The 27,815-nt window shown below is 42.2% G+C and overlaps 1 protein-coding gene across 1 annotated transcript in view; it reads right to left on the reverse strand.

Moving 5' to 3' along the window:
- LOC114232675 (uncharacterized protein C3orf20-like) overlaps positions 1-27,815 on the reverse strand; it is a 75,232-nt gene that overhangs the window by 12,359 nt on the left and 35,058 nt on the right. The window contains exons 7-12 of the mRNA XM_028150311.2: positions 27,424-27,564; positions 25,875-25,976; positions 18,849-19,008; positions 16,512-16,737; positions 10,583-10,877; positions 5,326-5,442 (exon numbers count right to left, since the gene is read on the reverse strand). Of these exons, the coding sequence (XP_028006112.2) occupies positions 5,326-5,442; positions 10,583-10,877; positions 16,512-16,737; positions 18,849-19,008; positions 25,875-25,976; positions 27,424-27,564 (1,041 nt within the window). The remainder of the gene's footprint in view (positions 1-5,325; positions 5,443-10,582; positions 10,878-16,511; positions 16,738-18,848; positions 19,009-25,874; positions 25,977-27,423; positions 27,565-27,815) is intronic.

The following is a 27,815-nucleotide window of genomic DNA, read 5'->3' on the forward strand; positions in this document are numbered from 1 at the left end:
ACCGTACCTTCGCTATGCCCACGATTGGCCAGGAGGCGCGGGGGAGGGGGCAGGACTCGGGGGGGGGGGGCCAGGGTGGCCTATTGGGCCGGCGGGACACTGAGCTTGTGTCGCCAGCGGCGGCGCGAGCTCAGCGTCTGCGCCATGACTGTGCTGCGGCACAGAAGAGGCCTCTGGGGCAGCGAGCCCACGTCCCGCCGCGGACCATCAAAAGCGGGGGAGCTGGGTGCCTGTCTGCTCCGGCACTAGGCCTTTCAGAAGCCTCCGCGGCGCCGGAGGCTTCTGAAAGGCCTGGTGCACCAGCGGATAGGCACCCAGCTCCCCCGCGATCGAAAGCGGGGAGCTGTGTGTCCACTCCGGCACCAGTGGACCCCCTGCCATCAAAAGCAGGGAGCAGGCTGCTAGCAGTGTCCACGGAGCGTGCTAGGCTTTGCGGGGCAGTGGATATGGCCTGGATGGCAGGTTAGGCCTAGGGGACCCTACACGTGCATGATTTAATCATGCACTGGGCCTCTAGTTCATCAATAAAACAGCCGACTTCTTTCCAACTTGGGCCCAGCAAATGGCTCCCCACAGAAAGAAGGTTAGGAGAAGAAGGGCTGTTTTGCCATCAACGAGGTAGTGACCAGAGAACACACCATCAACATTCACAAGCACATCCATGGAGTGGATTTCAAGAAGTGTGCCCCTCGGGCACTCAAAGAGATCCAGAAATCTGTCATGAAGGAGATGGGGACTGCAGATGCAGCACTGACACCAGGTTCAGCAAAGCTGTCTGAGCCAAAGGAATAAGGACTGTCTGTCCCATACAGTATTAGGGTGCGGTTGTCCAGAAAACATGATGAGGATGAAGAGTCCCCAAACAATCTTCTATATGTTGGTTACCTCTGTACCGGTGACCACTTTCAAAAACCTACAAACAGTTAATGTGCATGAGAACTAACTACTGACTGCCAAAGAAAGTTATAAAACTACAAAAATAAATTTAAAAATAAAAATAAATAAAATAGTATTTCTCTACTGTAGTTCTGTTTCGTGTTTGGCTCCGCTAGTGCCAGGTGGACAAACTCTTTCTGGTCTATAACCCCACTGGTCACATTGAATTTTACTATAGTATTTGTTCTTATTTTTCTCCATTTGAAGACAGAGATCATGTTAGAACAGACAGAATAATGTAAAACCATGGCCTGGTAATTTGTAAATAACATTCCACAAAGTCAGTCTTGCCCCTCTTCAGAGTCCTGGGGAATGAACATCCCCAAAACTAGCCCATTTGTATAAAAATGAACACCATGGTGCCCTGGCCAGTGTGGCTCGGTTGTTTGGAAGGTTGTCCTGTACCCTGGAAGTTCGAGGGTTCGATTCCTGGTCAGGGCACTAGCCCAGGTTGCGGATTCAGTTGGGCTGCATACAGGAGGCAACCAACCGATGTTTATCTCTCGCGTTGATGTTCCTCTCTCTCTCCTCTCCCTTTCTCTCTCTGTAAAATCAATTAGAAAACAACAACATATCCTCAGGTAAGGATTTTAAAAAAAAAAAGTGAACACCTTGGTGAAAGAATCGATCCATCCTAAGGCAATTAAAGTAAGCAGCTGAAATAAATTTTCAACTTAGTTTTCAACATGCTCCTTGCGAGCGTTTTGCCTTTGTTAAATTACCAGAAAAATGCAGGCACACTTGTTGTGGACAATCACATCCATTCCCTGTGCTGCTTTGCCCAGAGAAATCCAGCCCAACATGGTGACATCGGAACAATTCACCTATGTTTTCCCTTGCAAGTTAAGAAAACAGAATCATCCTGCCTTGCTCCAGGAAGAAAGGCAGGGCGGTCCCCTAGGCCCGGAGAAGGCCATTTGGTGCAGTGTTTCCCGGAGGTTTCTGGCCCGGGGACAAAACACATTTGCTATTTCGAACGGATCAACACTGTCACCCAGTGGACAGACAACTAGGCAGGTCGAGGCCTTAGCATTGCCCTTGGCTTGACAGCCAGACACAGACAGCCAGGGTTTGAACAGGAGCCTGTTTATTTTAGGTGATCACAAATGTTAATATTCTCTAACGGGGAACTGGGAGGATCTCCGCTGACAAGCCTTTGATTTTGGCTATCACAGATGAGTTATGTTTAAGGAGGACAAACACTCATGTGCTTCCACTGTGCTGATGCTTTCTTTTTCTTTTCCTTTTTTATTTTTTAACCATCAGTAAATTCATAGGAAGCACAGACTATAAACCAGCCAAGCGAGTCTGCCAAGACTCACAGGATCAAACAGGCCTGCAGGAGCAGGGTGATACTTGATCCCAGGCCAGGTACTGTGGGGAGACTTCCTTACCACAGAATAAGACTCATTGTCCATTGTTCAGAGGGACAGGGATGTGTATTTTAAAGACTGAAAATAGATTTTTGTGTGTATTCGGATTGAATTCTGAGGAAGGTACTCGGTTTACTCTAGTGCAGTGGTCGGCAAACCAGCGGCTCGCGGGCCACATGCGGCTCTTTGGCCCCTTGAGTGTGGCTCTTCCACAAAATAGCACGTGCGGGCGCGCACGTACAGTGCGATTGAAACTTCGTGGCCCATGCGCAGAAGTCGGTTTCCGGCCTGGGCGAGTCTATTTTGAAGAAGTGGTGTTAGAACACTCAAGGGGCCAAAGAGCCACATGTGGCTCGCGAGCCGCGGTTTGCCGACCACTGCTCTAGCGAAACCAGTGGATGAGCTACCCTTGCTTTCTCTGTTTAGTGTGTATCTCAAAGGACATGCGCAGGTCTAGCCTCTGCCCCATCTCCTTTGTGCTGAGTCTCTTTTTTCTTGTCTAAATGTCATTTGACACTTGTAATAAACTGGTTTACTTTTTATATTAAGGTAAGAGGCTCTTTGCCTTTCATGCTAAATGTCCCTTTCAGACAGTCTCGTTTCCCCAGCTGGAACTCATCGACAAGGAACCTGAGCGTCTAGTATCACTTAAGAATGTCTGCAGCAGTGGGAGCTGAGATTTCTCCTTGTGGGCGTTCTTGTAGAATCTCATGATTAAAAGCAAAGTCTCTGCTTACGGTGAGAAAATCTGGGTTTGAACGCTGACCCCACTGCTTGCTAGCTTCTTGACCTCCCACAGGTTACTTAATCTCTCTAGTGTCAGTTTTCACCTCTACTTTCAGGGATAATATCAGTACCTACCTCCTGGGTTGTGGGGATTTAGATTAAAAAAAATACATTTGAATAATTTAGCACAGAACCTGGCCACATAGGAAAAAGCTCCATAAATATTAGTGTTAGCATTATCAAATTCTGATAGCAGTAGGACTTGTTATTCCTAAAAAGCAGCTTTAATAAAGTACCTCTAGACTAACAGATGAAATCATGGCATTTTTTAAGCCGGAAGGGTCCTGAGAGGCCATGTAGTCCATTGCTTCTCATTAAAATGATCCAGGGAACCTTATAAAAACACTATCCCAAATAGCCAGATAAAGGAATACTTATGGTATGAATCTTTTAGGTGAAATTCTAGAAAAGGCAAATCTGATCTGTGGTGACAGAAAGCAGAACAGTGATCATCTGGGGATGAGGTTGGAAGGTCTTACAGCTAAAGGGCCAAAGGAAACCTTTTGGGGTGATGGCAAAATTTTCTCTTGATTGTGGAGGTGGTTACACCAGTGTATACATTTGTCAAGTCATTGGAACTGTACACTTATATAAGTGCATTATATTGCATGTAAAATATATAACCATAAAGTTGATGTAAAGAGGATACTGGGGCCTGGGCAGTGTGGCTCAGTTGGTTGGGCCTCATCCTCACACCAAAGGGTCAAAGGGTCATCAGTTTGATTCCCAGTCAGGGCACAAACGCAGGTTGCAAGTTTGATCCCTGGTGGGAGGCAATAGATGGATGTGTTTTTTTCTCTCTCTCCCTTTCTCTCTTAAAAAAAAAAAATCAATTAAAACATTTAAAAAAAATTTTTTAAGAGAGAATGCTGGGTTTCACCCACAGAAATTCTGATTTAATTGTTCTAGTGTGAGGCCCAGAAATCTTTTTTTTTTTTTTTTTCATGCACCTAAGGCATCAGCCAGGGTTGGAAATTATTGGTCTAATCCAGTCCTCTCCTCTTCCAGTTGAGGTTAACCCAAACACATACAGCTGGTTAGAGTGGATGGTGTAGGACTGAAAACCAAGTCTCCGGGTACTTGTGCTCCAAACCTTCCCCTTTACTAATAATATTCCCTTCTCCCTGACTTCTTTCTCCTTCTTCTTCTTTCCTCTATCAAAATCCCTCCCATCTTTAGAGTCCAGCTCACATATTACAAGAAGTCTCAGGTTGCAGTCTCCCCATTGGACTAGGAGCTCCTTATCAGGAAGGACTGCAGCTTTTTTATTTTTGTATCCTTGGTACCCAATACTGTGCTTGGCACCAAGCAGACATTCAATAAACATTTATTGAGTAGAAAAATTGGTGGAAGGAAATAAACATTTATTAAATGCTCACGAGATGCCAAGAATTGAAATAAGTGCTTTATGCACATTATCTCACTGAATTTTTACAATTTTATAAATTGGTTATCATTTCCTCTTTTGTAAGGGAGCAAATAGGCCCAGAGAGGCTTAGTGATTTGGCCATGGTCACACAGCAAAGAAAGTAGTAGAACCAAGGTTTGAACTAAAGCCTGTTTGTTTTCAAAGTTCATGCTTTCTCTACCAGGTTAGGCTATCTCATTTATGGTAGTTACTCTATTCAGTCTTTTTTACCTTTTTATTGAATTTATTGGGGTGACATTCGTTAATAAAACCATACAGATTTCAAGTGTTCAACTCTGTAACACAACATCTATATATTGTATTGTGTGTTCACCACCCCAAGTCAAGTCTCCATCTATCACCAATAACCCTCCCTATACCCTCCTCCACCTTCCAACTCCATGTGCCCCCTAGCAATTACCACACTATTATTGTCTATGTATTTAGTCTTAAATTATGGATCTTCTATATCTTATCTCCTTAATTAGGTTATAAACTTCTTAAACACAAGAATTAAAAATTAGCACTTATAATCCCATATTAATTCACAAGGTGAATTCTTTGGCCACCTCAGTGTTAATAGAGTATCTAATTTTTAACTTCATTAGAGTGATTGGTCATACAGATAATCTAACAGTTATAAGAAGACCTGCATTTATAAGAAGACCTCTAGTCAAGGGGGTACCACAGAAGGTTGTGATTTGAGATGACCTATTTCCACACTCTCTCTAGCCTTTTGTGCACTCTGTGAATAATCTCTAAGCCATGCAAGCATCATACACAACAGTCGGTTAAAAGGGTCATATATCTCAAAGCACCTACCAAAAAAATTCCTGGAATGACATTGTGCCTTTGAACCAGAAGTGGATAATCGCTGCCTGTAAATTTAGATGCAGAGATTATGTTGTATTTGAGAAATCGAAAGGAATCCAAACGACTCTTTAAAAAAAAAAGAAAAAGTGGTAAAGACATTATATTTCAGGTAACCAACCTTTTGTTCTATTCAGCAGTATTTGTATCTCTGAACCAATAGTTCTACTCTATTCCCACCGTTCCATTAGAAATGCCTTCATAAGCTCCTCATAGCCTTTGTATTGCCAACACCAGTGGACATTTTCATGTTTCTTGTATTATTTGACCTTTTTATGACATTTGAAATTATCGAAGTCTCCCCTTCTCAAACTCTCTCCTGGGAGTCTGTGGCCCCACTCTTAGGTTTTCTTCCTATTCCTCTCTATCTCTGTCTTTGTCAGGCACAGCTTTTTCTCTATTTGATCTCTAAATATCTACTGTACAAAAATCTCCAAGCTTGCCTCCTGCCATTCATTCTCTTTACACCCTCCTTGGGTAATTCATAATTTTAACTACTATTTGTGTCTACTAAATGCATGTGAAACCTCTTCCTCAACTCCTTCCCCCACAGGAGTAAGTGTGGCAACTTCTTCCCAATCCAGTCCCTCATTGTATTCCACTCTTGCTCCCTAAGCCACTTTCTACTCCACACCACTATGTGGCATGGTGGGGTGCTTAGGAGTGTGAGTTCTAGAGTATAGCTCCATGGTCTGAACTCCAGCCCCACCACTTCCTAACCGAGGAATCCTGGACAAGTGATTGACTGTCCTGTGTCTTAGTAATGGACCTGTGCTCAATGGATTTATATACAGAAAAGCCAGCCACTTAGGATTATTTTTTTTAAAGACATAGTTCTTTTTTTAAAATATGTTTTATTGTTTTTTTTTTATAGAGAGGAAGGGAGAAGGATAGAGAGTTAGAAACATTGATGAGAGAGAAACATCGATCAGTTGCCTCCTGCACACTCCCTACTGGGGATGTGTCCTCAACCAAGGTACATGCTCTTGACCAGAATCGAACCTGGGACCCTTGAGTCTGCAGGCCAACGCTCTATCCACTGAGCCAAACCGGTTAGGACTTAGGATTCTTTTGAGAATTAATGATATTCCAGGTAAACAATGGTTGCAACACAATAAGTACTCAATAAATACTTGCTCTATTGATCTTATTCTGACTTTGCATTTCTGATCAGTTCAGCAAACATTTACTGAGTGTCTATTAGATGCCAGTCGTTGGGGGTGCACTGTCTGCATCAAGGACGGCAGAGGCCTTGGGATTTAATGTGTATTGTTGTCGCTCCAGTGAGAAGTTGAACTCCTGATTTAGGCCTTGGTCTCTTATTCACTCAGCTTGTCTCTCTTCAGGGGAGACCTAGCTCAGTTCACAAACTCACTGTCCCAGAAGCACCTTCCACGAGACCAAGGAAGAATTAGCAGTGACCATATACCCATATCCGACCCTTAGGCTGAAGAATCATTCACTCATTGATTGGTTCATTTATTCATTTGACAAATATGTTTTAAGTGTTAACCATGTGCTAGGTCCATGATAGGCACTGGAATAAGACATTATCCTGCTATCAAGATCCTCCCAGCCTATTGGCAGAGGAATCCAGCTTCAAAGCAGGCTGGGAAGGTGGAGCTGCTACTACCACATCCGTGCTCCCAGAACCCACCACACACCCTCTGTGGCTTAGGCCACCCTTTCAGGAGCTTTATCTACACCCTTGAAGCTTCCACCAGAGTGTCCAGTGATTCCCACTGCTGTTCAGCTTCCAAGTACAGCTCAACAATTTCAGCACCATGCAGGAGGCCAGGGTTCCCTGGTTAGGTGGAATGAAAGAGAATGAATGCCAGGCAACCCTGCTGTAGGAGACTGAAGTTCTTGGGTGAGTTTTCTGTGTTTTATAACTGTCCACATTCATATTTGTATTCCTTTAGTGTCCCTGGTACAGGATCGTTCCTTTCCTTTTATTTTTAAAATTTCTTTATTGATTAAGGTGTCCCATATTTGTCCTCATCCCCCCATTCCCATCCCCCACCCCTCCCCACGGATGCCCCCACCCCCCTGTTGTCCTTAACCATTGGTTAGGCTTGTATGCATGCACACAAGTCCTTTGGTTGATCTCTCCCTCCTACCCCCTCCCTCCCCTACCCTCCCTCTGAGGCCCGACAGTCCGATTGATGCCTCCGTGTTTCTGGGTCTGTTCTTGCTCATCAGTCTATGTTGTTCATCATTTCCCCTAGATGAGTGAGATCATGTGTTACTAGAAATATACTTATAAGAACCGAATGTGAGATGAGCAATAATAGTTATGCTGACAGGCAAATGAATCAGTCTGTAGTGAGTTTCTTTCTGGACCAACAGTTCTTTTGAGACCCAATTTCAATGTCCACCAGTTCCTTATGTGTACATGTCGGCACTGACTTTTCAGCTCTGGATGGTGAACAAATGGTGGTAATGCAGGTCCGACTCCCTCTGGTTTGGTCTCGTCCGGACCCAGGGGCGCGGCTTCACCCGGACTCAGGGGCGCACGGCCTCACCAGGACCTGGGACCCAGCATCACCCGGACCCAGGGGCGCGTGGCCTCTCCCGGACCCAGGGACGCGGCCTCACCCGGACCCGGGACCCAGCCTCACCCGGATCCAGGGGCGCACAGCCTCACCCGGACCCAGGATCCAGCTTCACCCGGACCCAGGGGCGCGTGGCCTCACCCGGACCCAGGGGCGTGGCCTCACCCGGACCTGGGACCCAGCCTCACCCGGATCCAGGGGTGCACAGCCTCACCCGGACCCGGAACCCAGCCTCACCCAGATCCAGGGGCGCACAGCCTCACCCGGACCCGGGATCCAGCTTCACCCGGACCCAGGGGCGCGTGGACTCACCCGGACCCAGGGGCGCACGGCCTCACCCGGACCCGCGACCCAGCCTCACCCAGATCCAGGGGCGCACGGCCTCACCCGGACCCGGATCCAGCTTCACCCAGACCCAGGGGTGCGCGGCCTTGCCCAGACCCGGATCGTTCCTTTCCTTTTTATGATCTAAAAAAGAATCTACTTTTCGGAAGCATAGGTTTTCTAGCCAGTTATGCCTGGACTCCCTTCACCATTCAAAGTTACAAAATGTCATGTCACCTCCCTGCAAGATTGCTCTCAACTCTGCTAGAAAAAATAATGTTTCCTTAGTTAAAATTTACATTTTAAGTTGTGTTGTTCGTTTATACTCTGCCTTTTAAGGAAAACACCTGAAGTGGTTTGAAGGAAGAATCGTGTAAGAGAAAATTATGAATTATAAAAATCATGATGAGAAAATTTCAATATAAACAGAAGCTCTAGATCCAAAAGAAAAAATGGATTTCAGATAAGTGGTAAGTAATTTTTTACCCTATTGTTATAATTCAGCCTAAAATGTTGTTCTGTACTTTAAAAAAATATATATTTCCATTGATTTTAGAGAGGAAGGGAGAGAGAGAGAGATAGAAACATCAGTGATGAGAGAGAAGGCACAATAGTCTGATCGGCTGCCTCTTGCATGCCCCCTCCTGGGGATTGAGTCCGCAACCCAGGCATGTGCCCTTGACCAGAATCAAACCCAGGACCCTTCAGTCCACATGCCGATGCTCTATGCGCTGAGCCAAACCAGCTAGGGCTTGTTCTATACTTTAAGGCAAAGTAAAGAGAGGAACCCAGTAGGGCACCAAAATCTCATGGACAGGAAAGAGGGCACACTCCAGATCCTCGTGGGGAGTAAAGCTTTCTAGCTTCTCATTCAGAGAGACAATTTCCACATTGGGCTTCACACAGGTTATACCAGGCCTGTAGCAAATAATGTAACACTCCTTAAAATAAGCTCAGGGTATATTCAGGGCAACATCCTAAAAAGGCAATTTATTGGAAACAGTTTGGCAAAGGGTGACAGGGCCCAAGCTCTCAGCTTTCACGTGCTTCAACCTGATGGAGAACAAGACCTGAGGGTCCCTAAGCATTCTTTAAAGTCCCCCCTGGGGCTATCACTGGAGGTGGAGTAGGGACTTGAACATGCAGGGAAGAGCCCCGGTGGGAGTGGGCCCTCAATGTCAGGTAAGGAACTTGGACTTGACCTGAAGAGAAGGCCTTAGAGGGTTTTAAGCAGAATGATGCAGTCATATTCGGATATTAAAAATAATACCCTGCAACATGTAGGAAATGTCAGAGGGACTAAGACCAGAAGCAGGAAAATTAGGCAACTTATTAGAGAAAATCAGGTGGGAGATGGTAAAGGCCTTAAATAAGCAGAAGCAATGGGATTGAAAAAAAGGGATGACTAGGAAAAAATGTCTCAGGGATAGAATTGATAAGACATAAAGATTTATTAAATGTGTTGAGGGTAACGGCTACCATGTGGAAGAGGTTTTATGAGTGCCTACTCAGACCTACTGGCAGAGGCTACTTGGAGTGCAATCAGAATAAGAGTTTAGGGACCAGTCTAGGCTCAGTTGACAAGAATGATAGATTAGTAATGTCTGCCCAGGATACAGAATTGGAAGACATTGGCATGGCTAGTACTTACCATTTCCATTCTCTGGCAAAGGAAGCATAAAAATGTACTGTGTGTTTTGAAATGTGCACACTGTGTGATTCCATGTACTAGTATAGGAAGGCCTAGAACAGACAAAACTAGCTTATGGTGATACAAGTCAGAATACTGGTTACCTTTGTGTGGGTAGGTGGGTGGTTTATTTATTTTTTAAAATATATTTTTATTGATTTCAGAGAGGAAGGGAGAGGGGGAGAGAGAGAAACATCAATGATGAGAGAGAATCACTGATTGGCTGCCTCCTACATACCCCCTACTGGGGATTGAGCCCACAACCCAGGCATTTGCCCCTGACAAGAATCAAACCCGGGACCCTTCAGTCCGAAGGCCGACACTCTATCCACTGAGCCAAACCTGCTAGGGCGCTGTGGGTGATTTATTGACTGAGAAGGCACAAGAAGCTCTTTGGGGCCTGAAAATAGTCTACTAGTATATCCTGCTCTGGATGGTAATTATACAGACATATACATATGTAAAAATTCACTAAGCTATATACCCTTAAGACTTGTGACCTTTCTTACGTGAAGGTCAAACCTCAGAAGGGAGGGCAGCATTCCTTCCTTGAGCCTTAGTGTGGCTGCGGAACTGTATTAAGATATAACATACAAGTCACCATTATTTCACATTTTGTCTTTATACACATGACACTCACCTGAGTACAAGGCATGTTTCTAGTTTTATTCTGTTCCCTGTACACTTTGTTCACTTCCTTCATAGTCTTGTCCTTTTCCTTAGCCGAGAACACATAGACTATAATAATCTGGTCCATGGAGGCCAGTTGCTTGTTTATAAGGTGATCATACTCCAGGTCTGTCACTTCGGGAATGCTGTAAGTGCTACATCGGCAAATGAACCCTTCCTTCCCACAGAGCATTCTCCTTAGGACCACAGGACAAGCCAGATGGGAAGCAAACTGCCCAATCTTGCTCTCAATGGGAAAGGGAAGCCTAGAAAAGTAACGATAGAAATTGCGTTTGAAGAACTAAAAGGACAGAAAGAACATACTTTTTAAAAGTACCAAAGAACCTAAGTGACTACTTTATTTTTATCATTATTGTTATTTTTAAGAATTTGATTAAATCCCCCCCACACCTTTTTTCACAATGAAAATACAAAGAGGAAAATAGCATTTCACATTGTATATACCCTAAAGTGGTTACTTTAGTAAAGCATTGAGATTTAATTCTAGACTGAATTTTATTTGCCAACAAATTAAAATACTTGTCAAGCTCAGCCGGGGTGGCTCAGTGGTTAAGTGGCGACCTATGAACCAGGAGGTCACAGTTCTATTCCTGGTCAGAGCACATGCCCGGACTGCAGGCTCGATCCCCGATTGTGCAGGGGACAGCTGATCAATGATTCTCTCTCATTATTAATGTTTCTATCTCTCCCTCTCCCTTCCTCTCTGAAATCAATAAAGATATATTTTTTAAAAATAAAAAATAAAATACTTATCAATATACTAAAAGAATTAAATGCCATTCTTATGTGTGTTATATATAAACTAGGGGCCCGGTGCACAAAGATTCATGCACGGGGCTGGGGGGTCCCTCAGCCAATCTGCACCCTCTGCAATCTGGGAGTTTCTGTCTGTCTCTGCAATCATATGAGCAAATTGTCTGAGACCCCAACCCAGTTTGGTTTGGTGCTCACAGAATAATAGAGGCCTTTTTTTTTTTTTTTTCTTTGCTCCATTGGTAGAGATTTCCTAGAAGTTGCAGGATATCTTCCCTTTAATTTTTCCTTGACACTGTGACTTTACTTACATCTCTCACCTTTGCTTTCCCTCCATCCCCCACCCACAACAGTAACTTGCTCCAGGCTCACTTTGCTCTAGTGTCTAGGACAGTGGTCGGCAAACTCATTAGTCAACAGAGCCAAATATCAAAGTACAACGATTGAAATTTCTCTTGAGAGCCAAATGTTTTAAACTTAAACTTCTTCAAAATAGACTCGCCCAGGCCGTGGTATTTTGTGGAAGAGCCACACTCAAGGGGCAAAGAGCCACATGTGGCTCGCAAGCCACAGTTTGCCAACCACTGGTCTAGGAGATCCTGCAACAAGTCTGCCACCAGAACTACGATTCCCAGAATTCCTGGTGCTCCCCGTGCTCTTGGTTTCTGCTTCCAGTCTAGGGGCTGCACAAACCAAAAGGACTGAAAACTCCAGGCACCCCCAGGCCGGGCTGACAGGACTGGACATTCCAGTGGTGTCCTCGGGACCCCGGCTGCTTGGCACCAGCGCGCACACACGCTGGCCACAGGCTCAAAGCGGGCGGGGCCCCGGGGACACCCGTCATGTTGCCCCAGCTACACGGAGGGCAAGTGAGCGTCCCACCCTGATGGGTTAATTTGCATGCTCACTCCTGATTGGCTATGGGGGTCACAGAGGTACGGTCAATTTACTTATTTGTCTATTATTAGTATAGATACGTTATAATCCATAATCTAACAAGGTTAGAGGTTTTAGTTGTAAGAAACAGAAACAAATACTGGCTAATTTAAACAAACAAACAAGAACAAAGGAATTTATTTAGAAACTCAGAAAACCTTTGGAAAGGTGGGAGAATAGGATTTTCAGGCTCTGCTGCTAGGTAAAAAAAAAAATGTCCAATGGGGAGGCCACAGCCATGGCTGCTGGGAAGACTCTAGATCTTGCACTGCTGGCCCTGCTGACCCAGGACACCAGTGCAGTAATGCTGGAAGCCACTTGGGACTGCTGCCCCTACTTGCTTAGGGGGTCAGGGCAGCCCCTGCCATTGCCTAAAGTTTGGGCAGGCTTGTTGGCGTGATGGAGTCTGGATTATGTGTCCAGGCCCTCCCTTCTGACAGACTGGGAAAGCAAGAATCTGACATTTTTGGCACTCTGCCTTGGCAGGTAAGGGGGTCTCCAAACACAGAAAGTAGGTTCAGATGCTGAATGGTCAAAACAAATAAGTTTTCCACAGTGATTTATACATTCACTTATCAGTGGACATTGAGATAATTTTCAATTTCCTACTATCACAAACTCTTGCACTGAAATTTTTGTACATTTCCCTTTTTTGTGCATAAGACTTTTATTTTAATGTAAACTTATCAACCTGCTCCTTTATGTTTGTGTATCTTTTGTGTGTGTTTGGTTCAATTTATTTTCAATTTCAAGGTGAAAAATATTTTCTCCTTATGTTTTCTTTCTTTTTTATTATTATTATTTGGGTTTTCATATTTATCTCTTTAATCTATGGGGACTTTATAATAGGAAGTAGGAATCTTAGATAGATAGCCACTTGTCTCACTACCATTGATTAAGCCATTCTTTCTTCATTGGTTTGTAATGCTATCTCTGTTGCATATCAAGCTTCCATATGTGTATGGATCTGATTTGGGCTCTCTATTCTGTTCCATTGGTCTAACTGGCCTGGTGCCAACACCACAATATCTTAGCTACTAAATCTTCATGAAAAGTTTTTTAAAAATATTTTTATTGAGTTCAGAGAGGAAGGGAGAGGGAGAGAGAGATAGAAACATCAATGATGAGAGAGAATCATTGATCAGCTGCCTCCTGCATGTTCCTCACTGGGGACCAAACCCACTACCCGGGCATGTGCCCTGACCAGGAATCAAACCTCGACTTCCTGGTTTATAAGTCAATGCTCAACCACTAAACCACACCAGCTGAGCTTCATGAAAAGTTTTGAAATCTGGTAGGGCAGGTCCTCCCACTTCGTTTATCTTTTTCAAATGCATCATTGCTATTTCCAGAAATAGCTATCTTATATCCCAAAGAGCACAATGATAAAAATCAATTTTTGGCATGTATGGATTGATATACAATATGAGCCATAAAGAGCAGCAAGAGAGATAACAATACCACAGTTGCCAGTGGTTGGACAGTGGCAGAGAGCTCTGAGAACAGGAGGCAGGGGTTATCATTAAAGAAATCAAGTGTGTTTGAAATCAAGGTTCTGATCTCCATCCCATAAAGAACAGAAGTCCAATCTCAGTGACACTCTCTTGTTTTCCCCATGATCACTTACTCCTCCATCCCCACCTTTGTCTTGCCTGGGGCCCATCTCAGGTGAACACAGAGTGAACCAATATCACAACCTCTGGAGAGGTATTCTGAGCATCCATGAGTAATTCCAATGTGGCAGCTAGTGTGCTGTGAAATCATTAAAAGTTAGGTTTCAGGCCACAACCCTCTATATAAATTTTGGCTCAAGAAGGCATTTAAAATTCTTGCTTTGAGCACCCCCACTCACACACACACATACACATAAATACACACACACACACACACACACACACACACACACACACACACAAAATCTCCTATCTCCAACACATTGCAATAATCTATATATATAAAAGCCTAAGTGACCGGCTGACTGGTAGCTATGATGAGCACTGAACACCAGGGAGCAGATGCTCAACGCAGGAGCTGCTAAGCTGTGGTGACTTGGCAGCTGTGGTTCTTGGGTGATGCATCCAGAGAGGAGGGGTACGTCACTCGAGAACCTCCCTCTCGCAATCCAGGACCTCTCAGGGAATGTCGGAGAGCCAGTTTCAGACTGATACCCATAGGCCAGGCCGAGGGACCCCACCATTGCACAAATCTGTGCATTGAGCCTCTAGCCCATTGGCTCCCCACTTCAGTTCTGGCTCCCCACCAGGCCTCTAGCCCATTGCAGAGGTTGTGGGTCTGGCCCCTACAGAAACTTTTCGACTCAATTAGCTAAATGATGAGACATATATGACCTACTGGCTGAGGCCCCAGTGTCTGGCACCCACGCCAGCCCATCCGCTTAATATGGATTTCCAGTGGAGGCAGCAAATTTTCCCGCTACCACTCTCAGCTGGGAAACCAGCCATGGCTTCCCTCCTTCCAGGGCAGACAATAGTGCCAGCAGGCAACCTCTGGGGAGGAAAGGAGCAGCTCAGGTGGGAAGAAGGAGGTTCCAGTTGCCACAGGTCTCTGCCTGGGTGGAAGGGCCTAGGTGGGAGCCTGACATTGAGCAGGATCCTGTCCTAGGCTGACTAGATTCCAGGCTAAGTAAATCCTGTTTGCTAAATAATTGCATTTTGCAGCTAAATGCCCACAAGTCGTCAGTTACCACCAAACTTAGGGTAAAGTGAGATGAAAGAAGCGAGACAGATACAGAGAGAAAGTGACATAATATTGGGAGAAGAGAGGAGGGAGCCTGATTCTAGGGTAAGTCACCCGAGAACCGTCCTCTCGCAATCCAGACTCCTTGGGGGATATGGAGAGCCCATTTCAGGCCAGGCAGAGGGACCCCACCGTTGCATGAATTCGCTCACCCGGCCTCTAGTGGTAAAATAAAACAATTGAAAAGATCAAAGCTGTCTTCCAGGTCAAGATGAACACCTCTCTGGATAGAAACTCAATATGTTAGTGGGGCTAAAGCCATAAGCTTGCTTATTTCCTGAGCTAGAAACAACAAAAGTGGATAACAATTTGGCTATTGTGGGAAAACAGAATAAAATGCTCTTCTCAATACAGGGTGATGTAGTGTTGGGAAATGTTGCCTGGCTCACTTATTAAAACCAAGGCCCAGGGTAGGGCTCCCACCATTCTTTGCATGAGGCCAGAACAGCTTCTGTCTACTCCTGCTTGACACCATGGCTCATAGGACACTTTAAGCTCAGGCAGGTTGGAGAACACAGACAAAGCCTCCCAACCAGAACTAAGCCAAGCTGCTTGCTGGCCTGGGACTGGGTCTCCAACATTCCTAATACTCATGGGGCAGGACACCCACCCCACCATTATTTGACCTGGTTCTAAATTTCTGAATGTGAGGCCTGGGGGCTTGGGGTGGTGGCAACTGAAAAATTACTTGAGAGGGAGGGATAAGCAGACACACATGCCATATGAAGAAAGAGGAAAAATCTTCCACTCAAAATGAGCCCAGAATCCAAAATTCCAAAATACGTAGAAAAAGCTAACTCTAAGAAAGACGAAACACAAAACTAATCCTCAATAGATGGATTCAATATAGACAAAATAAAAATAATAAAGCAAATTAAACAGTACTTAAAAACAAGTATGTTTAGAATCTTTTAAAAATATTTTTATTAACTTTTAGAGAGAGAGAGAGAGAGAAACATTGATTTATTGTCCCACTTACTTTATGCATTCATTGGTTGCTTCTTCTATGTGCCCTGACTGGGATTGAACCAGCAACCTTGCATATAGGGAGGGATGCTCTGATTACTGGCCAGGGCTTAGAGTCAGCTTTTAAGCAGGTGTTTCACTGAAGTGATGCAAACAAACTAAAAGCCTTGATTCCTGATTGATTCAAATTCCTCTGCTAAATTGGTAGCCTCTTAGGAAGCAGGTGGAGCGAGCTCAAATGCTTGAATCTAGGCATGTAAGTCTGAATCAGTTTTAGGAAAGATTTTTCACTGATAGCACGTGAGTGTCAACACCTTAACCCAGCCTGCTCAGAAAGAACTGTGGTGTGAAGCAACCTAACAGCATGCCTTGCTCAGTGTTTGTTGGTGGACTGAAGGAGACTTTCACCAAAAGCTTTTTCAAACATAAGCTGACTGTGAATTATTAAGACAAATGAGGCTGGTTACCTGAAGGACCGCTTGCTGGCTGGGGTCTTTTGGATGAAAGGGAGAGGTGAAGGCTGAAAGACACCCTTCAATTTTAGGAAGGTGTTTCGGTATAGAAGATACTCCTTATTCTCATCTTTTCCCTTTGCACTTGGTTTCAGAAGAAATTCTGCTGGGGAGACTGCTTGTTTCCTGACCACTTTTGGTGGAAACCTGGGCACTTTGAACATGTGCAGGCATTCTATTCCTGAAATGTAAACAGAATAAACTTCATTGACAACCCTTAGTAGACCAAGGTCTCTGTGGGCTGGGGTAATGCGCTGCAATAATCTGGACACCCCTTCACCCATTCACAGCAGTGCCTTTCTGTGGGTTCCTTTTAGTGCACTTTGTGGTCTGCTCAGAGGATATAGAGCATCTTATCTAATAAAAGGGTAATATGCAAATTAACCATCACTCCTTCACAAAGATGGCAGCACCAATAGCCATAAGATGGTGATGCCCAGTCCTCTCAGCCCCACCAGAATCCCCCAGTCCTGGGGGGTGGGGGTGGTGAGTGGCCTGGCAGAATGCTTGCTTCATCGCTGCGGCGATGAGGCAAGCGTTCCACCCCGGCTGCGGATGGGCCTCTGGGTCATGGAGAGCCTCTGGGCAGCGGGTGCGGAGCGGCCAGGCCCCGCAGAGAGCTACTGGTGCACGAATTCATGTGCAGGGCTACTAGTCTATGTAATAAACAAGGAAATGTCTAGGCTATCAACTAATCTAATCCACAAGAGTTTGGTTATCTGTGCTTATCTTGTGCCAGGTAATGTGCCAAGCACCTTAAACACATTATCCCATTGAATTAGGGGCGAGTAGTCTTATTTTCATGATATCAGAGGTAAGTCCAAGTTCACCCAGCTAGAAAGAAGAACCAGGATTTGACCATATCTATTTAATTCGGAAGATAGTGCTTTTACACCATGCTATAGACTAGGGCTTTCCAACCTCTTTTCATAAAGCAGAAATGTGTAAACTGTAAAGCCCAATGCATATAGTTTCTTATCATTAAAATGCAAATTTTGATTCTACTTACAAGCAGCCCAGGTGCTCCCCTGAGGACGGAGGATTTCCATTTTCAGTTCCTAAGTAAAACATTTGTGATATATCCTTTGGGAAGCTCTGCTATTTACTACAGTAAGTAGCAAACTACCTCCTAAAATGGAGAAGCTTGCCTTTTGGATTTACTATACAATTAATGCTAATTATTTGCAGATTTGGTATTTGTGAATTTGCCTACTCACTAAAATTTATTTGTAACCCCAGATCAATACTTGTGGCCCTTTCATGGTCATTTTGCAAATGTGTAAAGTGGTGAAAATTTTAACTTGTGTTATTATGCAAGTTCCCAGTTGAGGTTGAACAAGGCGACATTCTGCCTTCTTGTTTCCACTGTCATACTACAAACTCGTGTCCTTTACTCATGTCATGGTCTGTTCAGGGCCATGTTTTACACATTTTTTGTGCTTTTTGTTGGTGATTTTGCTATTTAAAATAGCCCACAAGCTTAGTGCTCCAAAGCGCAAGCAAGTTTGATGTGCCTATGGAGAAAATATGTATTAAATAAGCTTGGTTCAGGCATTAGTTATAGTGCTATTGGCTATGTGCTCAATGTTAGTGTATCAACAATATATGTTAAATAAGGTGTCTTTAAACAGAAACACACATAAATTAAGGTTATGTATTGATTGGTTAATGAAAATATTGTGACCAGAGGCTAGAAGGGACCTCACCCTATGTTTTCCCTTGAAGCAATGGTTTGATATTTATTTAATTCAGTGTTTGCAGAGATGCTGTAGAATCTAACTACCATGAATAATGCAAATTAACTGTGTTATACCTCTAGTCACGAACTGAGCCCTAATCAAACAGCAGCTTTGCATTAACATCACATTACAACAGCACATTGCAGTGAGCGTACCCGCGCCTCTTCTCAACACAGCACATGAATGAAAGACATCAGCAAGGACTGAGGTTTTGGTGGTGAGACTGAGCAGTAGTACTTTAGGGTTAAGAGTATTTTATGATCCAAAAAATGAGTGTGAAAGCACCTCCTCTTAATAAAAAACACAGCAGTGGCCAGATAGATTAACTCTCCAAAGAGAGGAAGGATATAAAATGAAGATTGGCTCCTTTAATTTCTTGCTATGGCCAATCACCTGGATCCATGGTAAGAATCTGTATGTATTGCACTTTACAGTTTACAAACTCACCATCTTGGTAACCTTGGAAGGAAAAGGCATTTAAATGTTGATCCTCTGAAAATCTGAATAATGGAAATGAGTTATGTGCAGCAATACAGTGGATCCCATAACTGACCCAATGAAAATCTGTAGTAATCCAGCCAGTTAAATAGGATGTGCTTGGCTTTTCTCTGTAGTCTTCTTAATTTAATAACTGTTGCAACGTCAGACATAGGGCTTATGTCCATTATTGTCTCAAATGTAGCAGTATCCGCTGAACCTGATAAATGTGAAGGCTTTAAAACATATACATATGAGAGAGAGAGAGAGATATTACTATATGATTAGGAAACATAAATTCATTAATTTATTCATTCATTCATTCATTCATTCATTCAGTAGGTTGTCCAACAAATGTTTATTGGGTGTCATTTATGGGCCAGACAATGTACCAGAAACCAGGACTAAAGATATAGTACATAAAAGTCATGTTCCCTGCCTGACCAGTATGGCTTAGTGGTTGAGCACTGACCTATGAACCAGAAGGTCACGGTTCAATTCCTAGTCAGGGCACATACCTAGGTTGTGGGCTCATTTTCCAGTGGGGACATGCAGAAGGCAGCCAATCAATGATTCTCTCTCATCATTGATGTTTCTATTTATCTCTCCCTCTCCCTTCCTCTGAAATCGATAAAAAAATATTTTAAAAAAAAGTCATGTTCCTTTGTGAATGTACTTAATGTCACCGAATTATGCATTTAAAATTGCTTAAAATTGTAACTTTTATGTTATGCATATTTTACCACCACAAAATAATGGAGAAAGAAAAGCTATATTCCCTATGTTCAAGGTGCTCAGAGTCAATGGAAGAACTAGATATGTAAACATTATAACACAAGGGCTATGTTATTTATAAGCACAGTGTTATGAGAGCATAAATAGATTACTTAATGTTTGTAATACTGAGCTTTTATTTAGCAGAAGAAAGTTTCAAAGTAGTACATCATGAGGACATTAGACTTTAAAATGGATAGTTATAGTGAGCAGTATGTGTGATCTTTTCACAATAAATTTGGTATATAAAGTAGTTAGCTTTTAATGAGCTTATATGACTATGAAAATTGTTGATAATTCAGTTTTATATATTCATTAAGACTCATAGATAGAGAATAGACAAACAGCTGTCAGAAGGGAGGGAAGTTTTGGGACTGGGTGAAAATGGTGAAGGATTAAGAAAAAAAAATTCATAGACACAGACAACAGTACAGTGATTACCAGAAGAGGGGGGAAGGTGGAGGTAGAAGAGGGTACAGAGGGATATATGTAATAGAAGGAGACTTGACTTGGGGGTGAACACACAATACAATATACAGATGATGTATGATAGAATTGTACACCTAAAACCTATATAATTTTATTAACCAATGTCACCCCAATAAACTCAATAAAAAAGATGACTGGCAATGTTGAACATTTCTCTGTGTGCTGGTTGATCATTCACATCTTATTTTGTGAAATATCTACTCAAATCTATAGCACATTTTTGGGGGTTGTCTTATTATTGAGTTGTAAGAGTTTACATACTTTGGATACAAGTCCTTTGTCAGATACAATATTATGAATATTTTCTACCTTTCTGTTCTTGCCTTTCCATTTTCTTACTGGTATCTTTCGAAGTTTTTACTTTTTTTTTTTTTTTAAGTTTTTACGTTTGACAAAGTCAAATCTATCAAGTTCCCTGAAGTTTTGTTTTGTTTTCTGTAAATGAATGTAGCTGCTGCTTTGGTCAATTATTGATGAGCTTCATAGTTTTATAGACATGCTCTCCTAATTAACTTGTATCTCTCATCTATCTTACATCCTCACTACCTTAGTCCAGTCCATAATATTTTGGCTAGATTAGTGCAAAATCTTATGATTGACCTCCCCACACTTTATACCCAAACATTGCCCCAGGCATATAGAACAGTTCTCCACCTGAGTGAGTACATTCTTCCTTGGAGGCATTCAGAAATGTGCATGGGACTTTTGATTGATGGCACAACAGGCACTTAGTTTGTGGGGACCAGGGACACATTCTGAAATGTGCTATCTGGCCCCAAATGCCAACAGTGCCCCCTTTAGAATTAAGGTTCTAATTAAAAAAATCTTAAATGCAACTGTTCATAGCAGCTTTATCCATAATAGCCAAGGACTGAAAACAACCCAAATGCCCATCAAAGGGTGAATGGATAAACAAAGTGTGGTATATCCATATAAGGTAATACCAGTCAGCCATACAAAGGAAAAAACTACAGATACATCTGAAACATAAATGAATCTCAAACACATTATGCAGAACTTTCGAAAGTAGCTAGACAGAAAAGAGTACATATTGGTACTCTTCCTATGTGAATGATTTTTCACTAGAAATACAAAGCTAATTAACAGTGTCTGGAGTCAGAAACAGGGAGGAATGAGTAGGAAGGGTACATGGGAACCTTTTGGTGTGATAGAAATTATATCGTGATTGCAGCAGCACTTATGCAGGTGTATACATTTGTCAACAATCATCAAATGCACACATTTGTCAAAAATCAAATGCATTAAATGGATGCATTTTAATGTAAATAAATATTTTAATAAAGTAGATGTTTAAAAAATTAAATATACTTCTGGTGAAAGAGGTGAAGGGATTAAGAAGTACAGATTGATAGTTACAAAATAGGGATGGGAATATAAAGTACAGCATAGGGAAAATGGTCAATAATATTGTGATAACTATGTATGGTGCCAGGTGGGTACTGGAAATATCAGGGATCACTTTGTAAAGTATATGCCTAGTTAACCACTATGCTGTACACCTAATATTAATACAAAATAATACTGAATGCAAACTGTAATTGAAAAATAAAATGTAGCCCTAACCGGTTTGGCTCAGTGGATAGAGCGTGGGCCTGCAAACTGAAGGGTCCCAGGTTTGATTCTGGTCAAGGGCATGTACCTTGGTTGCAGGCACATCCCCAGTAGGGATGTGCAGGAGGCAGCTGATCGATGTTTCTCTCTCATCAATGTTTCTAATTCTCTATCTCTCTCCCTTCCTCTCTGTAAAAAATCAATAAAATATATTTTTAAAAAAAGAAAAAGAAAATGTAAAGTTCTTTAAAATTAAGTAAATAAATAAATAAAATTAATTTGTGATGGGTTATAGCATTATTAAAGAAAATACTTTATGGGGAAAATGGACACACAAAAAAATAAATCTCTGCAATGAAACATTCTTTCTGTTCCTTGTGGAAACTGCAGAAGATCTCTGTAAGAATATATTATGTGTCCTTACCTCCTTTAAGGTAACAATAATAAAACAATTTCTATACAGACATTTTATCCCCCAAAGGCAAAAAAAAAAAAGAAGGAGATAATCTTACAGTAATAAAATTGCTCACTTTTTTTGTGAATGGACAAAACAACTTTGTCTCTATGGACTAAACAAATGATTCAGACTCTAGGACCTGGAATCCATAAGGGTACTTATGGATGCCTGTATCGCTATTTACTCACTAGGCATTATTGGGCAAGTGATAAAAATCTGGTTTCTTGGAGAACCAAGATGGCAGCATAGGTAAACACCTATACTTGCTGCCTCTCACAACATCAAAATTACAACTAAAAGACAAAACAGCTATAATCCAGAACCACAGGAAAACTGGCTGAGTGGAAGTTCTACAACTAGAAGGAACGAAAAAAGCATATTGAGACTGGTAGGAGATGTGGAGGTGCGGAGGTACTGAAGCGTGCGCAAAACAGGCTGGCAACTGGGTGTGCTGTTGTTTTTTTCAATAAGGAGGGAGATACAAGCTCCCTATCACTCTGAACTCCAGTTCTGGGTGAGACTCTGGGCACCCAGACTCATACGGGGAGAAACTGGACTGTCTGGCACTAGTCCGGAACGTGAGGGCAGCTTTCTCTCAGAGGTGCTCGCAGCGATCATTGTTTCTGCATGGGGGCATGGGACATGGGGACGTGGAGACATGGAGACGTGGAGACGATTGACTGGCAGCCATTGCTGTTTGCTCTGCCCTGGTGAATCCCTGAGACCCTGCCCTACCCAATTTACAACCCCACCCAAGCTGTGCGCAGAGGCTTTTGCGTATGAATGGCCTGGCCTTTCGCAGCCTAACCTAACAAACTACAGCTGGGTCAGAGAGGTCAAAAGCTTCCAAAAGAAGGCCCAAGGCTCTTGGTGGCAGTAGCCTGCCTTGCTTCACAGCTGGGCCTCATCTGGGCACTTCCAAACCCCAAACAAAGAGGAGGAATCTGCAGATCTCGCTGTAGCTCCTGCTGGGTGGCCTCAGGCAGTGGCTGACTTTGCACCTTCTTGGAGATCCAAGAGCCAGTGTACCCAGTGGTCAGTGTGAAACCATACCAGATTACAACTCTTCACATCCATAAGTGACACACTGAAGGGGCAGACTCAGTGAGCACCAAAGCCCCACTGAAGCAAGTCCTGCGCCATAGGGGTATCTCCAGCACAGAAGTTCTTCCATTGTAGACACAGCTGGTCCTCACAGCCAATTGGCCTGGAGGTCAATTCCTCCCAGTGATACCAACAGCAATTAAGGCTTAACTACAACAAGACTGTGCACCCAGCGCACAAAGGGGTGCATCAAGACTGTCCACCTCAGGTGATTGGGGAGGCTGAGCCACTGGGCCCTATAGGACACCTAGCACACAAGGCCACTCTATCAACACAGGGAAGCAGCCAAAATGCGGAGACAAAGAAACATGTCACAAATAAAAGAAATGGAGGAAAGCAAACTACTGGATATAGAGTTCAAAACCACAGTTATAAGGTTACTCAAGAAACTTCTAGAAACCTCTGAGGAACTTAATGAGACCTTCAAGGATCTTAGCGAGAATGCCAAAAAAAAAAAGGAAAAGGACCATCAGAAATTAAGTATACACTTACTGAAATAAAGAATAGTATACTGAAATTCAACAGTAGACTAGAGGATCCCAAGAATCAAGTCAAAGATTTGAAATCCGAGGAAGCAAAAAGCACCCAACCAGAAAAGCAAAAAGAAAAAAGAATCCAAAAATATGAAGATAGTGTAAGGAGCCTCTGGGACAACTTCAAATGTACCAACATCCAAATTATGGGGGTGCCAGAAGAAGAAATAGAGCAAGATATTGAAAACATATTTGAAGAAATAATGACAGAAAATTTCCCTACCTGGTGAAAGAAATAGACTTACAAGTCCAGGAAGTGCAGAGAACCCCAAACAAGAGGAATCCAAAGAGGACCACACCAAGACACATATAATTAAAATGCCAAGGGCAAAAGACAAAGAGAGAATATTAAAAGCAGCAAGAGAAAAACAGTTAGTTACCTCCAAGGGAGCACGCATACGATTGTCAGCTGATTTCTCAATAGAAACTATGCAGGCCAGAAGGGAGTGGCAAGAAATAGTCAAAGTGATGAACAGGAAGAACCTACAACCAAGATTACTCTATCCAGCAAAGCTATCATTTAGAATTGAAGGTCAGATAAAGAGATTCACAGACAAGAAAAAGCTAAAGGAGTTCATCACCACCAAACCAATATTATATGAAATACTGAAGGGTATTCTTTAAGAAGAGGAAGAAGAAGAAAAAGGTAAAGATAAAAATTATGAACAACAAAGGGACAACAAATACATATCTATCAACAAGTGAATCTAAAAATCAAGTGAGTAAAAAATCTGATGAACACAATAAACTGGTGAATATAATAGAATCAGGGGCATAGACAGGGAGTGGACTGACAATTCTCGGGGGAAGGGGGTGTGGGGGGGGTGCGGGAAGAGAATGGACAAAAATCTTACACCTATGGATGAGTACAGTGGTGGGGGGTAAAGGCATGGGGTGGGGTGGGAACCGGGTTGAGGGGAGCTATGGGGGGAAAAAGAGGAACATCTGTAATAATCTGAACAATAAAGATTTATTTTTTTTAAATCTGGTTTCTCTATGATATTGTACATTTGTGTGCTGCTTTTTTTTAAATTCACAATATTAAATTGTTTAATTTTTATAAAAAGAAAAAGTTAAATACACACCTCACACCCATTAGGATGGCTACTATTAAAAAATACACAAAATAACAAATGTTGGTGAGGATATAGAGAAAGTGGAACTCTTGTATACTGATTGTGGGACTATAACATGGTGCAGCTGATATGAAAAATAGTATGGTAGGTCTTCAAATACTTAGAAATAGAATTTCCATATGATCCATCAATTCTACTCTGGGAATATATCCAAAAGAATTAAAAGTGGGGTCTCAAAGAGATATTTGTACACCCATGTTCATAGCAGCATTATTCACAATAGCTAAAATATGGAAGCAATCCAAGTATCCATCAACAGATGAATAAATAAAATATGGTACTAAAATATAATGAAACTAGAGGCCTGATGCATGAAATTCGTGCAAGGGGCTCGGCCCTCGCAGCCCCAGCTGCCTTGGCCAGCCCTCGCAGTCCTGGCTTCATCCTGAAGGTCATCCAGATGGTCGTTTGGCTGTTTGGTCTAATTAGCATAATAGCTCTTTATTATATAGGATATTATTCACCCTTAAAAAGGAAGGAAATTCTGACACAAGAGACAACATGGATGAACTTTGAGGATATTATGCTAAGTGAAATTTGTCAGTTAAAAAAGGACAAACACTGTATGATTCCACTTAGATGAGGTACCTAGAATAGTCAAATTCATAGAGACAGGAACTAGAATGGCAGTTGCCAAAGGGTGGGGTGGCAGGGGAATGGGAAACTGTTGTTTAATAGGCACAGAGTTTTCATTTTGCAAAATGAAAAAGTCTGTAGATAGATGGTGGTGATGATTATATAACAATGTGAATGTACATATGCCACTGAACTGTACAATAAAAATGGTTAAGATGTTTTTTAAAAAGATAAATACAAACAAAGAATCAAAAGTCAGCATACGTTCCTTTCAGTGATTATGTAAACAGACCTATCTATGTTCAATAGCTTGATTCTTTGGTCCTTTTTCTAAAACAAATCCAGCCTATATTGAAAGAAAAAAGTAACTAGAATAACACGAAATCTTAAATCCAATACCAAAATAGTGACTAATTCACACTTTGCCTGAAATATCAAAATAGTGACTAATTCACACTTACATCTTTGACCTGACTTATGGATTTCATTAGCTGGCACTTCATTTTGTAGGCCTTGAATAGCTCCTTGGCTTCTTTGGAGATGGGATTGACATCAGGGAATGGCTGAGAGAGATTGTAAACTCAGATGACATGGCTCATAAAAACCCAGAGAGGCAAGATAGCATGATATTAACGGCATATTTATAGCAAAACTATGTAATTCCAGTATTTGTGAAGTAACACACTGAATGGTAATTCTAAAGCAAGCATGTCAAACTTGCAGTCTGAAGGCTGCATGCCTCATTTATTTGGCCCATGTTAGCTTTTAAGTTTGACATGCTTATTCTAAAGAGCAACAGAGTTTTGATGCCAGTCCCTAAAAATAAAGATCTTTCACATGTATTCATACACATTCTGTAATAATATATGTGCCATTCACATAAATGCACTCAAAATTTTAAAAGTTTGATCAAAGCCCTAGCTGGTTTGGCTCAGTGGATATTAGTAGAGCATTGGCCTGGGGACCAAAGGGTCCCGGGTTCGATTCCGGTCCAGGGCATATACCTTGGTTGCAGGCTCCTCCTCAGTCCGAGCCCTGACAGGGCTCATTCAAGAGGCAACCAACCCATGTTTTTCTCTCACATCAATATTTCTGTCTTTTTCTCTCCCACTCTCCCTAAAATCCAATGGAAAAATATACTCAGGTGAGAATTAACAACAACAAAAATAAAAAATAAATAAATAAAACATTTTTTAAATGTGTGATCAAAGCTCACTGCTTAACTATATGAAATTAGAGATACTAATGTTTTAGTGTCTTACCTCTTGGCAAACAAAAGTTTTAGCCTAAAATTCCTCAACAGAGATTAAATGCAACTGTAAAATGATTATTAGGAGAAGTTATTCTGAGCCATAGTTTTAGCAATGCTCTAACATTGCCAAGTGTTTTTGGAATATTAGTTATGCTAAAAAAACATCTTAAATTGATATAGTTTCTTTTAGTTAAAAAAACAACAATATCTGAACCCTACACTGTTTTTAAGAAATCATAGATTACTAATATATGAATGCAAACAATTCAACCACTTACGATACAGGAAATTAATTCTCCAAAGCTTAGGAATCATGGCCTTAGAAAAAAACTAGGTCTTTATTTTTCTCCCAACTCTACCTTTATCATCTAACTTTTCTTCATACCAAACTTTCAGTTATTTCAAGTAAGGTCCATAAACAGCTAAAATAGCATTCATATTGTAGAAATCACCAGGAAACACTGAAAATTAAGAATCTAAAACAGGCATCCTCAAACTACAGCCCACGGGCCACATGCGGGCGTTTTTGCCGTTTTGTTTTTTTACTTCAAAATAAGATATGTGCAGTGTGCATAGGAATTTGTTCATAGTTTTTTTTTAACTATAGTCCGGCCCTCCCAACGGTCTGAGGGACAGTGAACTGGCCCCCTGTTTAAAAAGCTTGAGGACCCCTGATCTAAAATCAGTGAACATTGTTTCTGCTCTGGTCTGCGCTAAGGTGCCGTCATGTAGATGACTGAAGAAATCTCCGGACCTACTGTCTCAGGGGAGTGTGGAGTAAGTGTAGAGGGCTTGCGTTTTACAGGTGCCAGAGACAGCTTTAGGCTTTCAGGATGCCATTTGTAGACCAAGGAGATGGCAAAGCGCCCAGAAATCTTCACAGTGATGAATGCATTCACCTGGGAACAACAGGAAGAATTGTCATTTCCTGCACAAAATTCTCATACTCATAATTCAGGTGGAAATCATAGACATTTACATGATGCCTGGGAGGAAATCTGAGATCAACATTCACAGACAGTTTTAGTCTAATTCCATTTAGTCAGGAATGGGTTTTAGGTTTTATGTTACAACTTTGTTTGCCATGACATCTACAGATTTGTACAGCACATTTCAAGGCTTGTGTAGATAAAGCATTCTCATTAGGTCA

The sequence above is a fragment of the Eptesicus fuscus genome, chromosome 7 (assembly GCF_027574615.1).
Source record: "Eptesicus fuscus isolate TK198812 chromosome 7, DD_ASM_mEF_20220401, whole genome shotgun sequence".
Lineage (NCBI taxonomy): Eukaryota > Metazoa > Chordata > Mammalia > Chiroptera > Vespertilionidae > Eptesicus > Eptesicus fuscus.